This window comes from Sceloporus occidentalis, unplaced genomic scaffold, assembly GCF_023333645.1.
Source record: "Sceloporus occidentalis isolate IW3139 unplaced genomic scaffold, rSceOcc1.0.p SCAF_2, whole genome shotgun sequence".
Classification (NCBI taxonomy): domain Eukaryota; kingdom Metazoa; phylum Chordata; class Lepidosauria; order Squamata; family Phrynosomatidae; genus Sceloporus; species Sceloporus occidentalis.
In genome coordinates, this window is record NW_028316982.1 from 60,153,969 (window position 1) to 60,175,224 (window position 21,256).

General features: G+C 40.6%; 1 protein-coding gene across 1 annotated transcript in view; it reads left to right on the plus strand.

Moving 5' to 3' along the window:
- Window positions 1-552: 552 nt before the first annotated feature.
- Window positions 553-21,256, plus strand: part of LOC149318433 (armadillo-like helical domain-containing protein 3) — a 236,313-nt gene continuing 215,609 nt past the window's right edge. The window contains exons 1-8 of the mRNA XM_089509700.1: window positions 553-604; window positions 10,506-10,617; window positions 11,156-11,212; window positions 11,343-11,489; window positions 14,600-14,707; window positions 16,626-16,718; window positions 18,129-18,203; window positions 20,273-20,359. Of these exons, the coding sequence (XP_089365826.1) occupies window positions 10,516-10,617; window positions 11,156-11,212; window positions 11,343-11,489; window positions 14,600-14,707; window positions 16,626-16,718; window positions 18,129-18,203; window positions 20,273-20,359 (669 nt within the window). The 5' untranslated portion in view covers window positions 553-604; window positions 10,506-10,515. The remainder of the gene's footprint in view (window positions 605-10,505; window positions 10,618-11,155; window positions 11,213-11,342; window positions 11,490-14,599; window positions 14,708-16,625; window positions 16,719-18,128; window positions 18,204-20,272; window positions 20,360-21,256) is intronic.

Here is a 21,256-nt window from a genome sequence, read left to right on the forward strand (position 1 = left end):
CCCTATGAATGAGACATCTTTCAGGTCTCCTGTCCTCCACTGCTTAAAAACTATTGCTTACTCTTAAAGAGATGGGTGTGCCACAGCTTCTCTTTGTCCTGATGCCTAACCTGTGCTCAGGACAAAGAGACCACTGTTAGGACACAATATGGAAAAACAGAACCCTTTCCAGTTGGCAAGGGGGCCTTGTATCCCCGGCCTCTTTAACCTGTATGCTTAAAATTTAATATGTAGAGCAGGATTAGATTTGGAGAAAGAGGCATGAAAATTGGAGGGAGGAATATTTTAACCATGGAAGATAATGCAGATATATAACACCATATTCCTAGCAGTGAATAGCAAAGACTTGCTATGATGAGTGCTGGAGAAAGTCAAGGAAGAAAGTATAAAGGCAGATTTATAGGTGAATATTAAGAACACAAAATAATGTGATGATTTATGTAACAAACAACAAGAAGAACGATGAAACTCGCACTAGGACCAAGCGGGATCCGTTTTGCGCAGCCCGGCGGTCGGAAGGATGCGCATGCGCAGTGCAACAACGGAGGCGGGGTGTAGTTTCTTTGACGGCGCATGCGCAGAGGGTGGCGGTCATCCCACTCAGGTAACGGCTGGGTTTGGTCTCTCTTTCCTCTCTGAGGGGCCTGGCCTCGTTTGCCCCTTTCGCCCCTCAGTGGCTGGGAGTGGGCTGGAGAGCGGGAGTGTGGGGCCAGAGCTGGGGCCAGGCAGGGGGAGATGAGGGGGACAGAGGAGGGAGGGCTCCAAGTGGGGCTGCGCCTGGTGGGTTCCATTTTGTGGGGCATCTCTCTGGGATCAGTGCCCTTTAAGCGGTTTTGAACTCCAGCTCCCAGAATTCCAGGCTATTGGCCAACATAGCTGAGGCTTCTGGGAGATGAAGTCCAAAAGTTCTTAAAGGGGCCACAGTTTGGGGACCACTGCTTGATATGAACAAGGGAAGGGTCTGTATGAGAGACAGAGTGGTGCAGTGGTTAGTGACTCTCTGGAGGCCATGGTTCAAATCCCAGCTCAGCCACTGGGTGACCTTGGGTGAGTCACACTCTCTCAACCTTCCCAGGGGAAGGAAGGCAATGGCAAGCCTCCTCTGAACAAATCTTGCCCATTTGTGTATTGAATTATGATTCTGGAGAGCAGGGTTCAAATCCCAGCTCAGCCATGAAACCCACTGGGTGATCTTGGGTGAGTCACACCATCTCAGCCTCAGGGGAAGGCAATGGCAAACCTCCTCTGAACAAATCTTGATCGTTTGAGTGTTGGACTGTAGAGACCAGGGTTCGATTCCCAGCTCTGCTGCCATGAAACCCATTGGGTTACATTGTTCGAGTCACACTCTCTCAGCGTCAATGGCAAACCCCCTCTGAACAAATCTTACCCATTTGAGTGTTGGGCTGTGACTCTACAGACTAGGCTTTGATTCCAGCTCACCTATGAAACCCATTGGGTTGTATTGAGCAAGTCACACTCTCTCAGCCTTCTCAGGGGAAGCCTCCCCTGAACAACTTTTGCCAAGAAAAACCTAGGATAGGTTTACACCTACGGTTACCATAAGTTAGAAACGACTTGAAGGCACACAACACTCAGGGCCTGTATAATTTTAAAGCAGACGGTCAAAAGATTGAAACAGTTCAAGGTTTTCTATACAGTGGGCCCTTGTTATTCGCTGAGGTTTGGTTCCAGGAAACCCCCCCCCCACCCCGGATAACAAAATCCGTGGATGCTCAAGTCCCATTCAATACAATGACACAGAAAATATATAAAATGGCAAAATTAAGGTTTGCTTTCTGGAATTTATATATTTTTAAAGCATTTTCAAGCTGAGGATGCTTGAATATGTGGATAAAGAGGGCTGACTGTACTTGGGCTCATTCATCCAAGAGACTGCAGTCAATCTGAAGAAGACTAGGACTTGGAAGGGCACCTGAGGTCACTTTAACTGCCATTGCTCAATGCTGTGGAATTCCAGGAATTGTAGTTTGATGTGGCTCCAAATCTCTCTGTCTCATAAAACCACAGTTCCCAGAATTCCATAGTATTGAGCCATGGCAGTTAAAGTGGTATCAGTTATTTCTACTATGCAGATAGCCCCATGATTAAAACCTAATTTTGGAGTTAGGATTGTCCATTCTATTGTATTTCCCATTTCTATGTATGGTTGTGAAAGCAGGACAGTGAAGAAAGCGGCTAGGGAAAACAATCAGCTCATTTGAGATGGAGAAGTGTGCTGAGGATATTGCGGACCACTAAAAAGATAAATTGATGGATCCTAGAGCAGATCAGGCCTGAACTCTCTCTGGAAGCAAAGATGACTAAATTGAGGCTGTCGTATTTTGGCCATAGCATGAGAAGACGTGACTCACTAGAAAACACTACATTTGCTGGAGTTAGGGGCACAAGACTCCTGGTGAAAGTGAAAAAACTACAAATAAAAACACCTGAGAGACCATCTCTCTAGGAATCTTTGTGGTCAATCTCTGCCAAACGTTGACCATAGAATCATGCTGGAGAACCTACAAATGCCTAGAGAAGTGTTTTCTCTAGTAATCTCTAGAAACTCCAGTGCAACTCTATGGTCAGTTTCCAGGATAATTTCTCTGGAGGACCTAGAGAGAACATATTAATTAAATCCGCAAATAGTCAGAGCTGCAAAAATCAAAGCTGCAAATGTGGAGGGCTGACTATATAATACTTGATAGAGTGGAGGGCAGTAGGAGAAGAGGAAGACTACATTCCAGGTGGAATCGGAGAGGCCACAGACCTGAGTTTGCAAGACCTGAACAGAGCAGTTGAGGGCAAGGTGACTTGGAGGTCTCTCATTCAGAGGGTCACCATGGGCAGAAGTTGACTTCAAGGCAGCTAATAACAACAAAGGTAGGCAGGCAAGAGGGCAGCTGCTTCATGCACATCCTAGTAGTCCTTCCTCAGCCTTATCCAGTGCTTTTCTTTTTAAAAGGGGACCCTGTTTGAACCTTTGTCTGTCAGTGATAATGTTTTTTGAGCTCTGGGTATCCCAGTGCAACCAGGGGTCACCTACTCCTTTCCATTCCCACTTCTTTAAAACAAAATATGATATGTACAATGAGCCTTCCACATTCGCTGGGGTTAAGGACTTAGGATCCCAGTGGAAAAACCGCAAATATGTTTTTAACCTGAGAGAACACCTGTCTAGGAAGCTCAGGGTCCTCCAGTACACCTCTGTGGTTAACATCCACCAGAGGTTGGCCATAGTATCAAATTCGAGGCCTACAAATACCAAGATAAATGTTCATAGAATCATAGAGTTGGAAGACACCGCAAGGGCCATTCAGTCCAACCCCCTGCTATGCAGGACATCTAAATCAAAGCATCCCGACAGATGGCCATCCACCCTCTGTTTAAAGACCTCTATGGAAGGAGACTCCATTACACTCTGAGGGAGTGTGTTCCACTGTTGAACAGCCCCTACTGTCAGGAAGTTCCTCCTGATGTTGAGGTGGAATCTCTTTTCCTGTAGCTTGCATCCATTGCTCTGGGTCCTAGTCTCTGGAGCAGCAGAAAACAAATTAGCTCCCTCCTCAATATGACATCCCTTCAAGTATTTAAACAGGGCTATCATATCACCCCTTAAACTTCTCCAGGCTAAACATCCCCAGCTCCCTAAAGCATGGTAGGACATGGTTTCCAGACCCTTCACCATTTTAGTTGCCCTCCTTTGGACATGCTCCAGTTTCTCAACATCCTTTTTAAATTGTGGTGCCCAGAACTGGACACAATATTCCAGGTGGGGCCTGACCAAAGCAGAATAGAGGCTTCCCTTGATCTAGACACTATACTTCTATTGATGCAGCCTAAAATCGCATTGGCCTTGTTAGCTGCCACATCGCACTGTTGATTCATGTTCAATTTGTGGTCTATTTGGACTCCCAGATCCCTTTCACATGTAGTCTCGTTCAGCCAGGTGTCACCCAGCTTATATCTGTTCATTTCATTTTTTCCACCCTAAGTGCAGTACCTTACATTTCTCTGTGTTGAATTTCATTTTGTTAGATTTAGCCCAGCTTTCTAATCTATTAAGGTCATTTTGAATTTTCATCCTGTCCTCAGGGATATCAGCTACTCCTAATTTGGTGTCATCTGCAAATTTGATACGTATACCCCCAATTCATTGATAAAGATGTTGAATAGCACTGGGCCCAGGACAGACCCCTGTGGGACCCCACTGGTCACTTCTCTCCAGGATGAAAAAGAACCATTGTTGAGCAACCTTTGGACAGTTAACCAATTACAAATTCATGTAACAGTTACGTTGACTAGCCCACATTTTACTAGCTTGTTTGCAAGAATGTCATGGGGAACCCTGTCAAAAGCCTTACTGAAATAAAGATATACTATATCCACAGCATTCCCTTCATCTAACAAGCTGGCAATTTTATCAAAAAATGCGATTAGATTTGTCTGGCATGACTTCTTTGTCTGAAACCCATGTTGACTTTTTGTGATTATGGCATTGCTTTCTAGATGTTCACACACTCTGTTTAATGATCTGCTCTAGAATCTTTCTTGGTATAGATGTCAGATTAACTGGACAAAAATTTTTGGGATCCTCTTTTTCCCCCTTTTGAAGATGAGGACAACGTTTGCCCTCCTCCAGTCTGCTGGGACGTCTAGGAGTCTCTAGGTCTTCCATCGTAACTCTAATATCAACTACCAGAAGAGTTGCACTGGAGGACCTAGTGTTTTTAATGAGATTATTTTACTCAAATCCATGAATAAGTAAATCCACAAAAGTCAAAGCCACAAAGGTGGAGGGCTGACTGTATTACCATATTGTGGAACAGAGTATGTAGCCCAAGATCACTTGATTTATACTCAGTCCCCAAATTTGTTGGTTAGTGAGAACAAGCTGACCCTGCAAAAAAAAAAAAAAAAAAAAAAAAAAAAAAAAAAAAAAAAAAAGTTGCATTGTAGGATGTTTCTGTTTAGGATTTCAGCTGCTCCAGATCTTTTATAAATCTTAGCTTTTTAAAACTTGGCATACTAAAATAATAATATAATATAGATTTATTTCTAGCCCGCCCAATCACGGAGAATCTGGGTGGGTTACAACAATAAAACACGTCAAATTACAGTATAATTAAAAAAAAATCAAACCCTAAACCTATGCCCCCCCATACCCAACATTAAAACAGAATTAAACAATGATGATATAACATTAAAAACATTAAAAAAAAATCTTTGAATTCTCAAGTGTTGTATATGGCACCTCTAACTTGCATTCCTTGAGGCATTTTAAAATAGCTTCTTGCTGTGAAACATGGCATTACCAACCCAGAAAATGTTGCAGCTCTCAAGTTGTTGTTGGACTACACATTGGCCATCCCTTATCTGGGAGCAGCACATTTTTTGGCTTGTATACTGTTCAAGCTCTGACAGATTTGTTCTTAATCGTCTCAATGTGTTTTTGCATACACTTCATCATGGCAGTCCTGCAGAGTTATGAACATTCCCATTTCAAAGACAGAAACTTTTATTTTCAAGAGGATTATTAAATGGATCATTGAGTCACTAGGATTTCAGACCCAAATCTTTCAGTCTCAGATTAAAAATTGCCCACAGTGCTGACAAAATGTGACTGAAGAGTTGAGCCTCTGTTTTGACAATAATTTTGACCCAGAGAGGGATGTGAAAGTAGTGTGGTGAAATGGAGAACTTGCCCTGAAAGGTGGCTAGAAAGGAGAATTCCAGGGGAGCCCCACACTGATTGTCATAAGATGGTCAGGAAGAGTTAGCTCTTATATTACATTTATAAATGCCATGAACAACTATTTATTTTCATATATGTATCTGATATGTCTAAAGAGAACCAGTACTGGGTTAAAGTTATGCTTTGTATTACTAACACTATCCACTCCATTTGATTCTTACTATTGTTCTAGCTTCCTCTTCTTTTTACATTTGTTATGTCCATTTTGAAATAGTAAGAGCAGTCTTTTGGGAGTTCCAGTTGGCAGAGAGATCTGACTTAAGTTGGAATTGAACAGTAGGCTATTGCCTGGCAGGTTTTGACCCAAGAGGCAGAAAACAGTAGTAAAGCAGGAGCTTTTCCATTACAAAACATCTGATTGTATTCTCCCTGCTTTCCTCCATTTGTTTTATGACAGAGGTACTAGTTGATTCAGATAGGAGCATACCCTGGATGATTACCATACCTTTCTTTCTCAGAGTACTTAGATTATGCTTGTAATTCATATTGTTAAAACTTAATCAGTCAGGTTTTGTTGGAATGTTTGATAATTTACATTAGAAGCTTGGTTTTCTCAAGAAAGGATAGTTTGATGTTGTGTATATGTATATATACATATATGTGTTGTGTGTCTTCCAGCCATTTTGGAGTTATGGTCACCCTAAGGCAATTCTATCAAGTGGTTTTCTTGGCAAGATTTGTTCAAAGGAGGTTTGCCATTGCCTTCCCCAGGGGCTGAGAACATGTGACTTGCCCAAGGTCACCCAATGGGTTTATGTAGCCAAGGTGGGAATTGAACTCTAGTCTCCAGAGTCATAAGTCCAAAACACACTGCAGCAATATTCCAGTTTGATACTGCTTTAACTGCCCTGGCTCAGTGCTAGGGAATACTGGGAAATGTAGTTTATGGTGACACCAGAGCTCTCTGATAGAGAAGACTAAATGTCTCCCAAAACTACAGTTCCCAGAGCATTGAGCCAGGTCAGTGAAAGTGTGTCTCAAACTGGGTTATTGCTGCAGTGTGTTTTGCAGCCTTCTCCAACACTCAAACCACTACACCTGTGTTAAAGAAATGCAATTGCTATAGTTGCAAGCTTAAGTATGAAATAAATCTCTTTGCCCTCTTTATGACTGTGGAGTGACTTTTCATTTTACACTGAATCATTTGGAACCTATTCCTCATGTACAAGCTGTTTTCTTAATTCTAATTAGTTACACTTGAGCAATCATGTTTACAGCAGTGGGTCACAAGGAGCTTAATTTAAAGACACTGGAACCATTCTGATGGTAAAAGTCATTGTGACCTTAATATCCTTCTATAATATTATACTCATGGGATGCAAGTTATGATTGAGAAATCTAAGGGGCAAAACAGATGGACCCGAAGGAGCGATGTCACGCTGTCCCTTTGACTGCCAGATCTGGGCTGCAGCAACTGCATGTTGTGCCCCCAATCCAGCAAGAAGTGGAAGAAAGTTGCTCTTTTTTAAGCTGGGAAAAAGCTGGCTTTGACACCACTTTGACTGCCATGGTTCAAAGCTATGGGATTACAGGATTTGTAGTTTTGTGAACTATGTAGTCTTTTTTGTCAGAGAACTCTGGTGCCACAACAAACTACAAATTCAGAATTCCATAGCATTGAACCATGGCAATAAAGTGGGTGTCAAACCAGATTATTTCTGCAGTGCAGCTGCAGCCAAAGATAGAGTTCTGTAGGTCATGAGACCAAACAAGCCCTTGAAAATCAAGAAAGAGAGGATATTTGTGTCTTTTGTTATTAACTTTTGTTATTAACTTATTTGGAATTTCTGGTGTAAGGTGCTGTAAGAACAATGGGATTGTTTTAATTGTGGCCTCCATGTGTGTTGTCTCTGGTTTTTGTAAGGCTGTGTCCCAATTCCAGCCTTGCTGATGGTTTGAACTTGTCTTCATTATTGTGTTACCTGGTTGTAGCATAGTACTACTTATTGGTACTTTACAAAAGGAGGTAGAATCTTTTGCTTTAATGGGCGTCCAGTGAAAGTGTTGACATCTACTGGCTGTCCATATCCAAGGAAAATATAACCTTTTAAAATCCTTGTGTAAGAACATTGGAATCATCGCATTGGTTATTTTATTGGCACTGGCTTAAATTCATTAACTAATCCAATTAAAGCACTGAGAATGGATGTATGCAGGCTTGTGCTGTTGCCTCTTGCCCAGAGCTTTTGATTCTGTGAGTGATGGAAAGAAGTACTTTTGATCATCCACCCTTTTCTCTTGCTGTTTGCTAATCAACACTTTACAAAAAAACCTTTCTTCTTTCAACCTTTTTTTAAAATTAGTGAAGTCTTATTTCCTAGGATATATGGAAAGAGAATGGAAAAGAGTTTAGGAGTGGGAAAATGTCCTAGCAGTTTTTGACGTAGCAATTTTTACAGCACATATTTACATTCTTTTGTAATCTCTAGAAGATTCTGAGGGGCTGGAAAGTTGCAGGAGTGTGATAATGGTAGTTTACTGCAGTCATATTTTTCATGTTTGCTAACAGAGATTTACCTACACTGGTCAGAGATGGTCATTGCTTTCCAAAGGTGGTAAGGTATATAGTTCTGAAAACTGTCTCGTGGACTGGATGGATCTAAAGTAGGAAGGTACTCCTTTATTCCCTCCTTCATAGATCATGGGAAATAATAATGCCACTCCATTCTGCTTTGATCACGCCTCACTTGTAGTACTGTGTCCAGTTCTGAGCATCACAATTCAAGAAGGATGCTGACAAGCTGGAGTGTGTCCAGAGGAGGGCGACCAAAATGGTGAAAGTCTGGAAACCATGCCTTCTGAGGAGAGACTTAGGCCTGATTTAAATGGGCCTTTGCGCTGCCCCCGTCACGTGCTAGGGGTTGGCTGAGGACGCAGCATCCATACCGTCCTCACCCCTAGCACATGACGGGGGCGTCAAAATGGTGGCGCCCTGTACACACGGGCGCCACTATTTTGACGTAACAGCCATGTCGCATCCAAATGGCACGGCGCGGCCGTTATGTCTTGGCACCGCTGAAAGGAGCTCCGTTTCGGAGCTGCACCTGCTGCGCATATCGCTGGTGCGGCCTTTAAACGGCTGTGCCAGCAATACAGAGAGAAAGGGGCTGAGCAGCCCCTTTCTCCCTTTCCCCGCCGCTGTCGGGGTGTCCTGGAAAAGTGGTGGATCGGGGTCTCTGGGGTTGCCGCTGTGGCCGCTGAGGCCCCGATCTGTCGGGGAAAGGGGCGGGTGCAGGCTGCCCCAAAGGGGCGGTCTGTATCCCGCCATAGTTAGGGAGCTGGGTATGTTTAGCCTGGAGAAGAGAAGGTTAAGAGGTGATATGATAGCCTTGTTTAAATATTTGAAAGGAAGTCATATTGAAGATGGAGCAAGTTTGTTTTCTGCTGATGTGGTGACTAGGACATGGAGCAATGGATGCAAACTACAGGAGAAGAGATTCCATCTCAACATTAGGAAGAACTTCCTGACAGTAAGAGCTGACAGTGGAATACACTCCCTTGAAGAATGGTGAAATTTCTTTCTTTAGAGGTTTTTAAACAGAAGTTGATAGCCATTTGTCTGGGGTGTTTTGATTGTTTCTTCCTTATGGCAGGGGGATGGACTGTATGGCCTTTGTGGTGTCTTCCAACTCTATGATTCTATAGTAAAGCATTTGTAGGAAATGGTTTTCTGAGTGATTTTTGAAACTGATACTTATTTCTGGAGAAAATGCTCCAAGAGGGAAATTGCTATGGTATTCTCCCTTTTGTAAACCTCCCTTTTGTAAACAGCTGTTACCTGTTTTGCTGGAGGCTACACATCTCTAGGCCCTGCATTATGTTTTGTGCCTGAATGGAGCTGACATAGGCATTTTCTTATGCCTTTATCCTGCATAAACATAGATGTTTGTTGCTTTAACCACATTGCTGTTGGATTGAGTAGAGCTGATGGTGGATCTTTTTACAGTTTGTGTATAGGCTGTGCTGCTTAGATGGGGCAGTGTGCGTTCCTTCCTTCATCAAAAAGGCAGCTGTTAATCATTAGAGCTGCTTCATATGTTGCATAAGTTGAATTTACCATCATGGGTACATAGTCTTATCTTCATGGAGTGTTATTTGAATGACAAATGCACTGTTAATTTGTATTTGTGGCTTGTATGCTTTATATTTTTACATGAGTGGATGTAATGTTTCTTAATTGAGAAATAGAGCGAATTGTTGTGTGAAAGGAAAGATTGAGTTCTGGAAGCTGAGTGGCACATCTGTAAGTAGATCCCTTTTGCCCATGGAGGTCAGATTCTGAATCTCACCCTATGTAGAAAAATCATATGCATGTTTATTTCACAGTGTACATATAGCAAATGGAGATTTCCATTTTGCTTAACTCCCCCTCCCCCATACACCTTGTATCACTATATGAAAAATATTTCTTCAGTAGCCCAGAAACTGTTATGTAGGGTGTAATGTGTAATTATAGAAATATCCACACGGTTCTTTTTATGTTTACCTCTGTCTTTTTTCCCTTTCCCTTTTCTTCCTCACTGGTTTCTTCTTTTGAGCGTCCCCCCTGCAAAGCTTCAGGTGGTTACATTTGATGGTGTTATGACTGTGCTCCCTATCTGTTATTATTATTAGATGTAGTAATGACCAAAGTACTTTGTCAACATACAAGATTTGTTAAGACAAACATTTTTAAAAAGATTGAGAGCACTATGGAAGCCTGTCTTGAAAGAGAGCTTTTCTCAAATGTGTATCTTTTAATCCATAGTTTGTAAATCATGGCACAAGCTGAAAAGAAAGGTGGATTGCTTCGGAGATCTTCAGCTAGTAAGAAACCTTTGAAAGAGAAGGTTGTGCTGATGTATGATGAAATATTTACGGTAAGATATGAATTTATGTGCTTTTCAATGTGCTGAATATTATTTAGTGTGCAAGATAGCATTCCATTTTGCTGAGGAATCCTACAGGCAAGCCAGACTATCTTTCAGCTATTTAGAAATTCATATTTTTCTATGTCTTGTGTTTTATTTTTGGATCATGTTCTTAGTTTTTATACTCACCCCTACAGATAAGGCACCAGTTAATAATATTAATTTGTAACATTAAGAATGAGAACAGGAAACCAGGGAACACTGCCTCTGAGGTGCCTCTGGGCATGCTTTTGCTGCACTGCTTTGAAGATAGTATCTCTGTACTGGAGTAGACTTGTCACTGTTTAGACCTCTTTCTGTGAGTTCTGCCATTGATAATCTCCAGAAGAGAAGTGAAGCATACCTTGGGGGCCATTGGTATATGTAGTTTGCTTAATATGGAATGGTTAAAATAATGTGGTAAGAGCAGTCATATTTTGTATCCATAAATTGATATGTAAAGTAATTGTAATTCATTCTAATTGTGACAAATATTATTCTCTTTCAGACAGAAGATCCAAGTAAATGTAACCCTCGCTTTTGGGAGGAGCTTTTCCTCATGAAGGTAATATACCAAAGATTAAAACATTCCTCTTTCCACTGAATGTATCTTTGTTTACTCTCCCAGTAGCAATTGCTAGCCTTTAGTTGTCCTCAATGGCTCCATCAGTTGGCTTTACTTCTTTCTTTTGTAGGTGAATTTGGAATATTTGGAGGGGAAGCTGGAATCTCTAGATGGTGAAGAGTTAATGAAGATAAAAGATAATATAAATTGTTTGTTCCAACGCTGTATCCGGGCTTTGGGAGAAGAGCATCCCATCAGAGTGGTCAATGCGTTACAGGTGCTGTACTATACATTTTTTGCAAATCATATCTCGGTTTCTTTTTTCCTGAATCATTTTTATTAAAATTCTAAAATTTGAATGAAACACACAAGAACACATAAACTAAAATAAAATTCAATATAATGCAATATAATTCAAATCAAAACACACAAGGAAAAAAAACAGAAAGCTACAAACTATACTACATAATCTAACAAAGAATGGCTTCCAACTATCTTTTCTGTTGGTTATATTGTATTTCCTAAAATCCTAACTCACTTTCTATAAGGCAGTTGTTACACTTCATCTATCAATTTAACTGATACTAATTCTCAAAATCAGTGGTTATCTTAACACCCTCATTTTTTCTCAAAAAGTCAGCTGGGGTTTTCAATCCTTCAAAAAAAAAATTGCTAAAGACTTTAAGTCCATAACATATGATAAAATGTCCTTCCTTGTTTTTCAGTTTTCCAGCATACATTCAAAGCTCCCTTGTACATCTTAGACAATTTATCAGGTGACATATAACAAGAGTACATCATTTTATGAAAATTCCCTTTTAAATCATATCATAAAGTAAATTTTAACCTCTGACCACATCCTTTCCCATTCCTCCATTTGTATATTCTATCCAAAATACATACGTCATTTTATAATACTGTTGTTCTCTTGTTCCTTTTCCATATACAATTTTAATAAATGTTTATAATCTTACTGATGAACTGTTCATCATTTGTACATAATTATAATTTAATGTGTGATTTGTTTTGTGTGAAACCATAATTTTAATGTAGCTTACATCTTTCAAACAACTTTAAATATGAGAACCATTAGAAACCATCACCCTCTGTCAAAAGCTCTTCTTTTATTTTTATAGTACAGTGCTACCTCGGGTTACGAAATTAATTCGTTCCGCGGCGCCGTTCGTAACCCGATACATTTCGCAACCCGAAAAGGTGCTGGAAAGCCGCTAGCCGCGCTTCCGATTTGAATTTCGCGCCGAAACGCGCCGAAATTAATTTCGTAACCCGAAAAATCTTTCGTTACCCGGAACAGTTTTTTTAAATCTAACTTTTTCGTACCCCGGAAATTTCGTAACGCGGTCAATTCGTATCCCGGGGTACCACTGTATATTCTTCTTGATAATTTTCCAACATGTCCTGATACTTTAACACTTTTGTTTACTTTTTGTTTCTCTTTTGTAAAAAGCTCCCTTTTTCTGGCATAACCTAGTTTTATATCTACTCCATATTCTCAACATGGCATGTCTCACATAATGATGATTAAAATCTACGTTCACTTTATCATACCATAATTATGTATGTCATCTAAATCTCAGGCTTTCTAATTCCAATAGTCTTTGTTTCTTAGCATCATCCATTCTTTCAACCAAACAAGACAACAGGCAGCAAAGTATATTTTCAAACTGAGTAAATCTAAACTTCTTTGTTGCTTTGCATTGTGCATCAATTTAAGTTTCATTCTTGTTTTTTTTCTTTGCCATGTAAATTTAGGCCTGGTACAGACCACCAGTTTGCAGCGTTCTGGGGCCAATTCTAGGGTTCTGGAGCACGCAGCAGCCACACGTTCCAGAACCCTATCATGTATGGGTGTTGCCATCTTTAGCGGCGCTATCCATACGGGGTGCATGTGCATGACGCAAGCGCGATGCTACGTCTGCACTTCCAGGCGCTCGCTTGCATCATAGATGCGACGCAGTGTGCCAATGACACACTGATGATGGGCGTCCCTGTGCACCAAGAAGAACCCATTTTTTCCGGGTTCTTTTTGCTCTGGAGGGACACTGCATGGTTTGAGTGCTGCGGTATCCCTCCAGAGGAAAACTGGGTGCCTCCAGCCCGCCCCTTTGAGGCAGTCTGGAGAGCCCCTTAAGACAAGTCTTTTTGCCATTGCTTAAATGATAAATAATTTGTCACAACCAGTATTGTCTGAAACGGGAACAGAACTTGGTTTCTATTGAGCTAAACAGCCCATTAGTGACAGTAATAGCAATAGCAATAGCAAGTATATTTCTATACTGCTTATCAGTGCACTTAAGCACTCCCTAAGCGGTTAACAAAGTGTAAGCTAATTGCCCCAAACAATCTGGGTACTCATTTTAGAGATCTCGGAAGGATGCAAGCCTGAGTCAAACTTGAGCTCTTCGCTGGTATTGAACTCACAACCTTATTGGTTGCAGTAGCTGCAGTACAGGCATTTAACCACTGCGCCAGCAGGGCACGTGAAAGAAACAGAAAGTGAACTATTAAGAGCTGCTAAAATACATATTCAGCATGCTAGACCAGAACCTCCTCATGTGGAACACTGTTATGCCCATGCCTGCATCAGGTGCTAAATTGTATGGCCAGTGATTTAGGAGAATATTTGGGAGTAGTTCTTGTCAAATGGAAAAATAAAAATACTAAATGATATTCCCTGAAGCAGAGGGATTTATTTATTTATTTACTTCATTTTTATGCCACCTATCTCCCAGAAGGCGACCCAAGGCAGCTCACAAGATAAATATTTTTAAAAGTTTGCAATAAAAATAATTAAAACAATTTAGTTAAAACAATATAAAATTAACATAAAACATCCAAAAGTTAAAAACGTAAGAAAAATACACACCCCACATAAAAGCCAACCTGTCATGATTTTAAAAAGCCTGCTTGGATAAAAATGTTTTTGCTTGCCAGTGAAAGGAAAGAGAGGGGGCCTGGGGTAGATGGTCTGTCCCTGAAGATCTGCTATAAGCCACAGCAAATACAGAAATGCTTTAAAAATAAAAACCAGAGACAGACAGAGGTGCATTTTAAATTCCTCCCCCACTTGTTGAAGCATGAGGGTTTTTTTTATGTTTTAAATGCAAATTCTGAGTTTCTGGAGGCTTCCAGGAATGGAAAAATGCAATTTTCCCTAATTTTGGGTGCATGTGTGTGTACATACATAGCATAGAGTCCCTGGTAAGCTGTGATCTGCAAAAATGGAAGCCTATGGGTATATCCATACAGATATACTAATTAAAGTCCTTGCTCTGGCATTATAGCTTTAAGCTTTTGGGACACACATTGGCAAGTTCTTTGTGACCTGAAGGCTTTTTCTCACATTTCTTCTTTCTTCTGATCCAGACATTGTGTGCACTGATTCGTGGTGTTCATCAGAAGAATAAATCCACATCTGGATTTGACATCATCAATATGCTGATGGGCTTTGACAAGGCTGAATTGTGCATGAAGGTGAGGGCTTGCTAGAGTTTATTTATTTATTTATTTTATGGTATTTATACCCCGCTCTTCAGCCCTAATGGCTATCAGAGCGGCTTACAATTATTATTTTTAATTAGACAGTTCCTTGCCTTCAGGCTTACAATCTAAAAGACATGACACAAAAGGAGAAGAGAATGGTGGTGGGGAAGGGGATGAAGTCCAGTGGGTCTTCTCTTCGTCTGATGCCTGGACCAAGGCAGATGGACTAGAGGGAGGGCTCTTCTTCTTCAGGCTAGCTCTGGTGGAGCTGGGCCTGCCTGGTCACTCCCTCGCAGGCCAGAGGATGACAGTTATGGAGGGAGGAGTCTTTTCCTTCAGGCTAGCCCTGATAGAGTTGGGCCTGCCTGGTCACTCCCTCGCAGGCCGGAAGATGACAGTTAGGGAGGAGCTTCTTTCTTCAGGCTAGCCCTGATGGAGCTGGGCTTGCCTGGTCACTCCCTCTCAGGCCGGAAGATGACAGTTATGGAGGGAGGAGTCTCAGGCTTGAGGCTAGCCCTGATGGAGCTGGGCCTGCCTGGTCACTCCCTCTCAGGCCGGAAGATGACAGTTATGGAGGGAGGAGTCTCTTCAGGCTAGCCCTGATGGAGCTGGGCCTGCCTGGTCACTCCCTCGCAGGCCGGAAGATGACAGTTAGGGAGGAGCTTCTTTCTTCAGGCTAGCCCTGATGGAGCTGGGCCTGCCTGGTCACTCCCTCTCAGGCCGGAAGATGACAGTTATGGAGGGAGGAGTCTCTTCCTTCAGGCTAGCCCTGATGGAGCTGGGCCTGCCTGGTCACTCCCTCGCAAGCCGGAAGATGACAGTTAGGGAGGAGCTTCTTTCTTCAGGCTAGCCCTGATGGAGCTGGGCCTGCCTGGTCACTCCCTCTCATTAAAACATACATTAGAAATTGAGCACCCTTTGTTATGCGTGAGACAAAATAAGAGATGGTATGCATGTGAAAGAGACATGGCAGTTTATTGCTAAACAGATTGAAAACATTAAATGGGGAGTCCATGGTGTGGATAGAATCACGGTTAAACTTAGCTGATATCAGGTTGCATTCTTAGGGCTAAATCGAAGTGCTAGTTGCAATTAGAGTAGATCCATTGAATCAGTGGAGTTTACATAAGCACCAATGTACATAATGGTGACTTAGCATTGAGTGAATCTACTCAAGTTGGGGCCGAGTACTGGATTTAGATCTCAGGATTTCACTCTGCTGGTTTCCTTGTGCCTCTTGAGTAAACTCAGTACAGGTAACAAAAAGGAAACAATATGGGAAGGTTCATTTCAACATCTGCTTTGTTAACTACTGTATAATATATATTATCCAATACTGAATGGAAGGCTAGAAATGTATTAAATTGATAGCAGAGTGACCCTGCCAAGAGCAAGACTGTTCCTTACTTGAACAGACGACTCCTTAAAACATTTCAGAGTTAAATGTACCAAGTTTACAACTCCTTGTTTAGTAATTACTATGTAACTAGAGAATGGGGCAGGAAGGCTTCACATTTTCTGATTTTAGATACCATACTACCTTTATATTTCTGTATTTCTGTTTGGGCTTACATACTTTATTAACTCAGAGCTGAGATTCTGAAGGAAAAAAATTGTGTGTCACAATCCACATTGCATAACTTAATGAAATTAAGTTCACTTATGGGGAGAATTGTTGCTGAATGTTATTGATCAAAGGTCCTTGTTAAGTGGTAATTTTGTTTGGAGAGATAGGAAATAGCATCTTTCTTGGAATGAAATAATTGAAATTTATATTATGTTAGCTAGACAACTTGATCTGGATATTAACAAATCTAGATCATGCTGGGATTCTATATCACACAGAGAAGAGTTCCACAGCTTTAGATTTTAAGCATTGTGTGCATTACTGTAATGTTCCCTTCTTTAGAATCTGATGGAGAGTTTGGACACATTGCTTTGTGCAGAAGGCTCTGAAAGCCTCAAAAGTTTGTGCTTGAAGCTACTGCTCTGCTTGGTGACTGTAAGTAATGCATACCAATGAAATGACTCCAAATCTATTAACCAGATTTTGACAATGTTACCTTTAAAAGAAATCTTACATCATTAATTGCTAATGATGTGACATTTTCAACTCTAGACAATCAGTTCTTCTGTTGAAACAATGACTTTCTAATGTAATATCTCAATATAATCATAGAATTAAGTACATAAATGAGAAGCTGCACTTCTTCTTCTAGGCATGGATGTAATTTCATGTACAGGCACACATTTAAAATTGTTTTGGTGTCTTAATACCCATTAGTAGTAGACTGGTATTGTGGTGCTTCTCATTTTGAAGTATTGATTTCATTGTTACCAAAGAAGCTTGCTGCATGGAGTACATAAATATGCATGAAGTACAGTATGACGCGGTGGCTTAACGGTTAAGACGTTGACTCTGATGATCACAAGATTGGCAGGTTGGCAGTTAGAGACACAAGTGCCATGTGATGGAGTGAGCTGCTGTTGCTGGTCTCAGCTTCTGCCAACCTAGCAGTTTGAAAGCATGTAAAAGGGCAAGTAGGGGAATTAGTAACTCTTTGGTAGTAAGGTAACAGTATTCCATGTAGGCATGCTGGCCACATGACCATGGAGTCATCTTTGACAATGCTGGCTCCTTTGGCTTAGTAACAGAGATGAGCACTGCCCTGTATGGTTGGACACAATTAGACAATCATGTCAAGGGGGCAAACTTTACTTTACCTTTACAATACAACCATATGTATGCAGGATGATACCTGCAGTTTCATTTATGCATGTTCAAAGAAATATGTTGTCTCTAGGCATTTTTCTAGGTTTTACAGCACAACTCTATGGTATGCTTCTGGTAAAAATTGACCATAAAGCTGGGCTGGAGAACCTAGAAATGCCTATAGAGGTGTTCTTGCTAGGAATCTCTAGGTCCTCCAGTGTGACTCTATGACCAGCTTCCATCAGAAGTCATCCATTGCAATAAAGTTTGCTATTGTCTGTAAGTCCAGGAATGAATCCCCCGTGTTACAGTGCTGTACTGTATCAGATTATGGAAATACTCCTAAAGACAAAATATAACCCAGAACTAAATTATTAAAAGGCAATAATACGGATGACAAAGTAACATGAGTATTATATTAAATAAAATTAACAAATTGTGTCATGCCATGTGAGAAATAAATAATTTTAAGGTGTCTGTAAGACAAATGTAGAAAACTCCCAAAGAATATGGGAGACTTTCAGTAAATTACATACTTAATGGAAATCTTAGTGGTGTCTTTCATTACTATGTCTTATTTTGGAGGGAGTTAGATAAAAATTAACATATATTTGCAAATGCAGTAATTTAATTTGCATGGATAGTACTGAATGAGGATTCTATCTTATTTAGAAGTTCTTTAATTTTTTTCTTATTCAGGTGACGGATAACATCAGTCAGAACACAATCCTGGAGTATGTGATGATTAATAGTATCTTTGAAGCCATCTTACAGGCAAGCTTTCTCTCCCTTTCATCTCTAGTTGCACAACTAATTTCCCTTAGCATTGTATTATAAATCATAGAGGTTTACTTGACAATGTCAACCTAAAAGTTAGTTAAAGTTTCCTTTAATGTCATCTTCTTTTATTTTGCTTTAGTTCTGATTTAAATGTTAAAGGCTTTTCATGTAGGTCATTAATGAATTTGGTATGGAAATAATCCACATGGCATTTTAAGTTTAATTCTCTCTAGCAGTGCTAGAGAAGAGTTCTGTATTTCCTTCAAATGTAATAATCCTTCTCAAGTTCAAAAGGATTGAATTTGCTGTATATACGTATGGCAATAAAGTCCAAACCTTTTCTGACTGTAAAGATTAATTTTTCATAATTGGACTGACTCACCACTGATAGATGATATTTCAATTGAACTGATACAGTCCACACAGACAGTATCAACTCTAGTATTAACTAAAATATCCCAACAAATATGGAAAACAAAACGGTAACCAACAGCCTGGAAACGTTCAATATATGTCGCTATCCACAAAAAATGGGACAGAAAAGACTGCAGCAACTATAGGACTGTAGTATTAATTTTCCAAATAGCAAAATTATGCTTAAAATTTTGTAACAAAGATTTTAGTCATATACTGTATGGAGAGAATCCCAGAGATGTAAGCAGGTTTCAGGAAGGGCAGAGAAACTAGTGCCAACATAGCAAATATACAATGGCTAATGGAATTCACCAAGGAATTCCATAAGAAAATCACCAGATGCTTTATAGACTATAGCAAAGCCTTTGACTGCATACATCACAAGAAGCTATGGAATGTTCTTAAAGACATGGGGGTGCCACTATACTTGATAGTCGTGACGAGAATCTGTGCTTAGGACAAGAAGCCACTGTTAGAACAAAATATGGCGAGGGAGTGAGGCAAGGCTGCATATTATAATAATAATAATAATACATTTTATTTATAGACCGCTATTCCGCAATGATCATAGCGGTGTACAGAACAAAAATGCAATACAATACAATCTCTCCCTCAAGAAGGTGGCTGAAGGGAGGTCTTTTCTTCTTCCAGGCAGGCCTGGTGGAGCTAGCCTGCCTCTCTCTCCCTCAAGATGGAGGACGAAGGGAGGGCTCACCCTACTTGTTCAACTTGTATGCAAAAAATATACAGAGTATAGGTTTAGACTCAGAAGACAGAGGAGTGAAGATAGGAGGAAGGAACATTAACAATCTAAGATATGCAGATGCCACCATACCGCTAATGAAAAACATCACAGACCTGGAACTATTACTAAGGAAGGTCAAGGAAGAAAGTGCAAAGGTTAGCTTACTTCTGAACATAAAGGAAACAAAATGATGACCATGGAGGATCTACATAAATTCAATCTAGGCAGTGAGGAAATTGAAATAAAAATTTCTCATCACTTGGATCAAACATTGATCAGACTGGAGACTGCAGTCAAGAAAGAAGATGACTAGGAATGGGAATGGCAGCGATGAAAAAATTAGACATGATCCTAAAGAGTAAAGATATATAACTGAGCACTAAAATTAGAATCATTCAGCCCATTGTATTCTCCATCACCATGTATGAATGTGATAGCTGGACAGAGAAAAAAGCAGATAAAAAGAAAAATTAACTCATTTGAGTTATGATATTGGAGAATAATGTTAAGAATACTGTGGACAGCCAAAAAGACAAACAAATGGGTCCTTATAGAGATCAAACCTGAACTCTCCCTGTAGGCCAAGATGATTAATCTGAAGCATGACTCATTAAAAAAGACAGTATAGTACTAGGAAAGGTAGAAGGCAGTAGAAAGAGAGGAAGACCATAGGCCAGATGACTAGATGCTATTAGGGAAGTCACGGGCCTGAATCTACAAAACCTAAACAGAGCAATGGAGGATGAGGGGGTGGGATTAGAGATTTTTCATCCACAGGGTCTCCATGCATCAAGGTCAATTTGAGGGTAGGTAACAACAACAACATTCTTTATACTGGTTGCCTATAGTTCTTTGAAACTTCAGAGTTTCAGTTAATTTATACTATTCCTTGTCTTGATTTTAGATCCTCTCCAGTCCTCCTAGTCGTAGGGAACATGGTTATGAAGCAGTTGTCCTGCTAGCCTTATTAGTGAACTATAGAAAATATGAGGTGAGTGTGCATTGCTACTTTGCTACAAAGGTTTTCAAAATGTGTCTCTCCCAGGGAAAAGGGTCGCAGTGAGAGAGGAGATTAAATCCATCTGATACTGCTTTTTCTCTCCCACCAAGGCTACAACAGTGTCAGTTGGGATGGAGAGGAGGGCCTTTAATCTGCTTCTGGAAGATAGGAGTAGATTGAAACTGTGTCTGCTGCCTGTCTCTTCTCTTCTCAGAAGAACACACACACACACATTTTAAAATATACAGTCCGCTTTCCCCATACGCAGGAGATCCGTTCCGGACCCCACTGCATATGGGGAAAGAGCATATGCTCAAGCCCTATAGAAAATAATGGGGCACGTGCTCATGGGGCGTGCAGTGCGAGTAGACGTCCCATTATTTCTGCCGGGGCTTGCCTTCCGCATAAGCTCAGAGCTATGGAAGGCAAGCCCACTTATAAAGAGGGCCGACTGTACAATATTGTAGTAAACATTCACTAAATGATAAGGAATAGCCTTTTTCTTGTCTTAGGCACTGGAAATCATTAGAATAGCATGTATTTGCTGCAGTGCTGCAGATCTTCCCTTAGACTGAATGTGAGAGTCTTTTCATTTTGCAACACTGTGGCTGATCATTTCTTTATTTATGTCAGAGCTTTGTTGATTGCTAAATGTTTCCATTAGGTTGAGGAAATCTAATTGCATTGAGAGTGTATTTGTTGCTTTTGACTTTAATGTGAGTCAGTAAAGAAAACACGAATATGCTTGCAAGAAAAATGTTCCAAGTTTAGAATGTCTTTTCAGGTCTTTGCTAGCAGTGCAGCTGCTGCTTGCACTGTTCATTGCAAAATGATTCTGATTTATTGCAATTGCCCAAACTAGAATAACATTTCAAATATTGGCCTGTC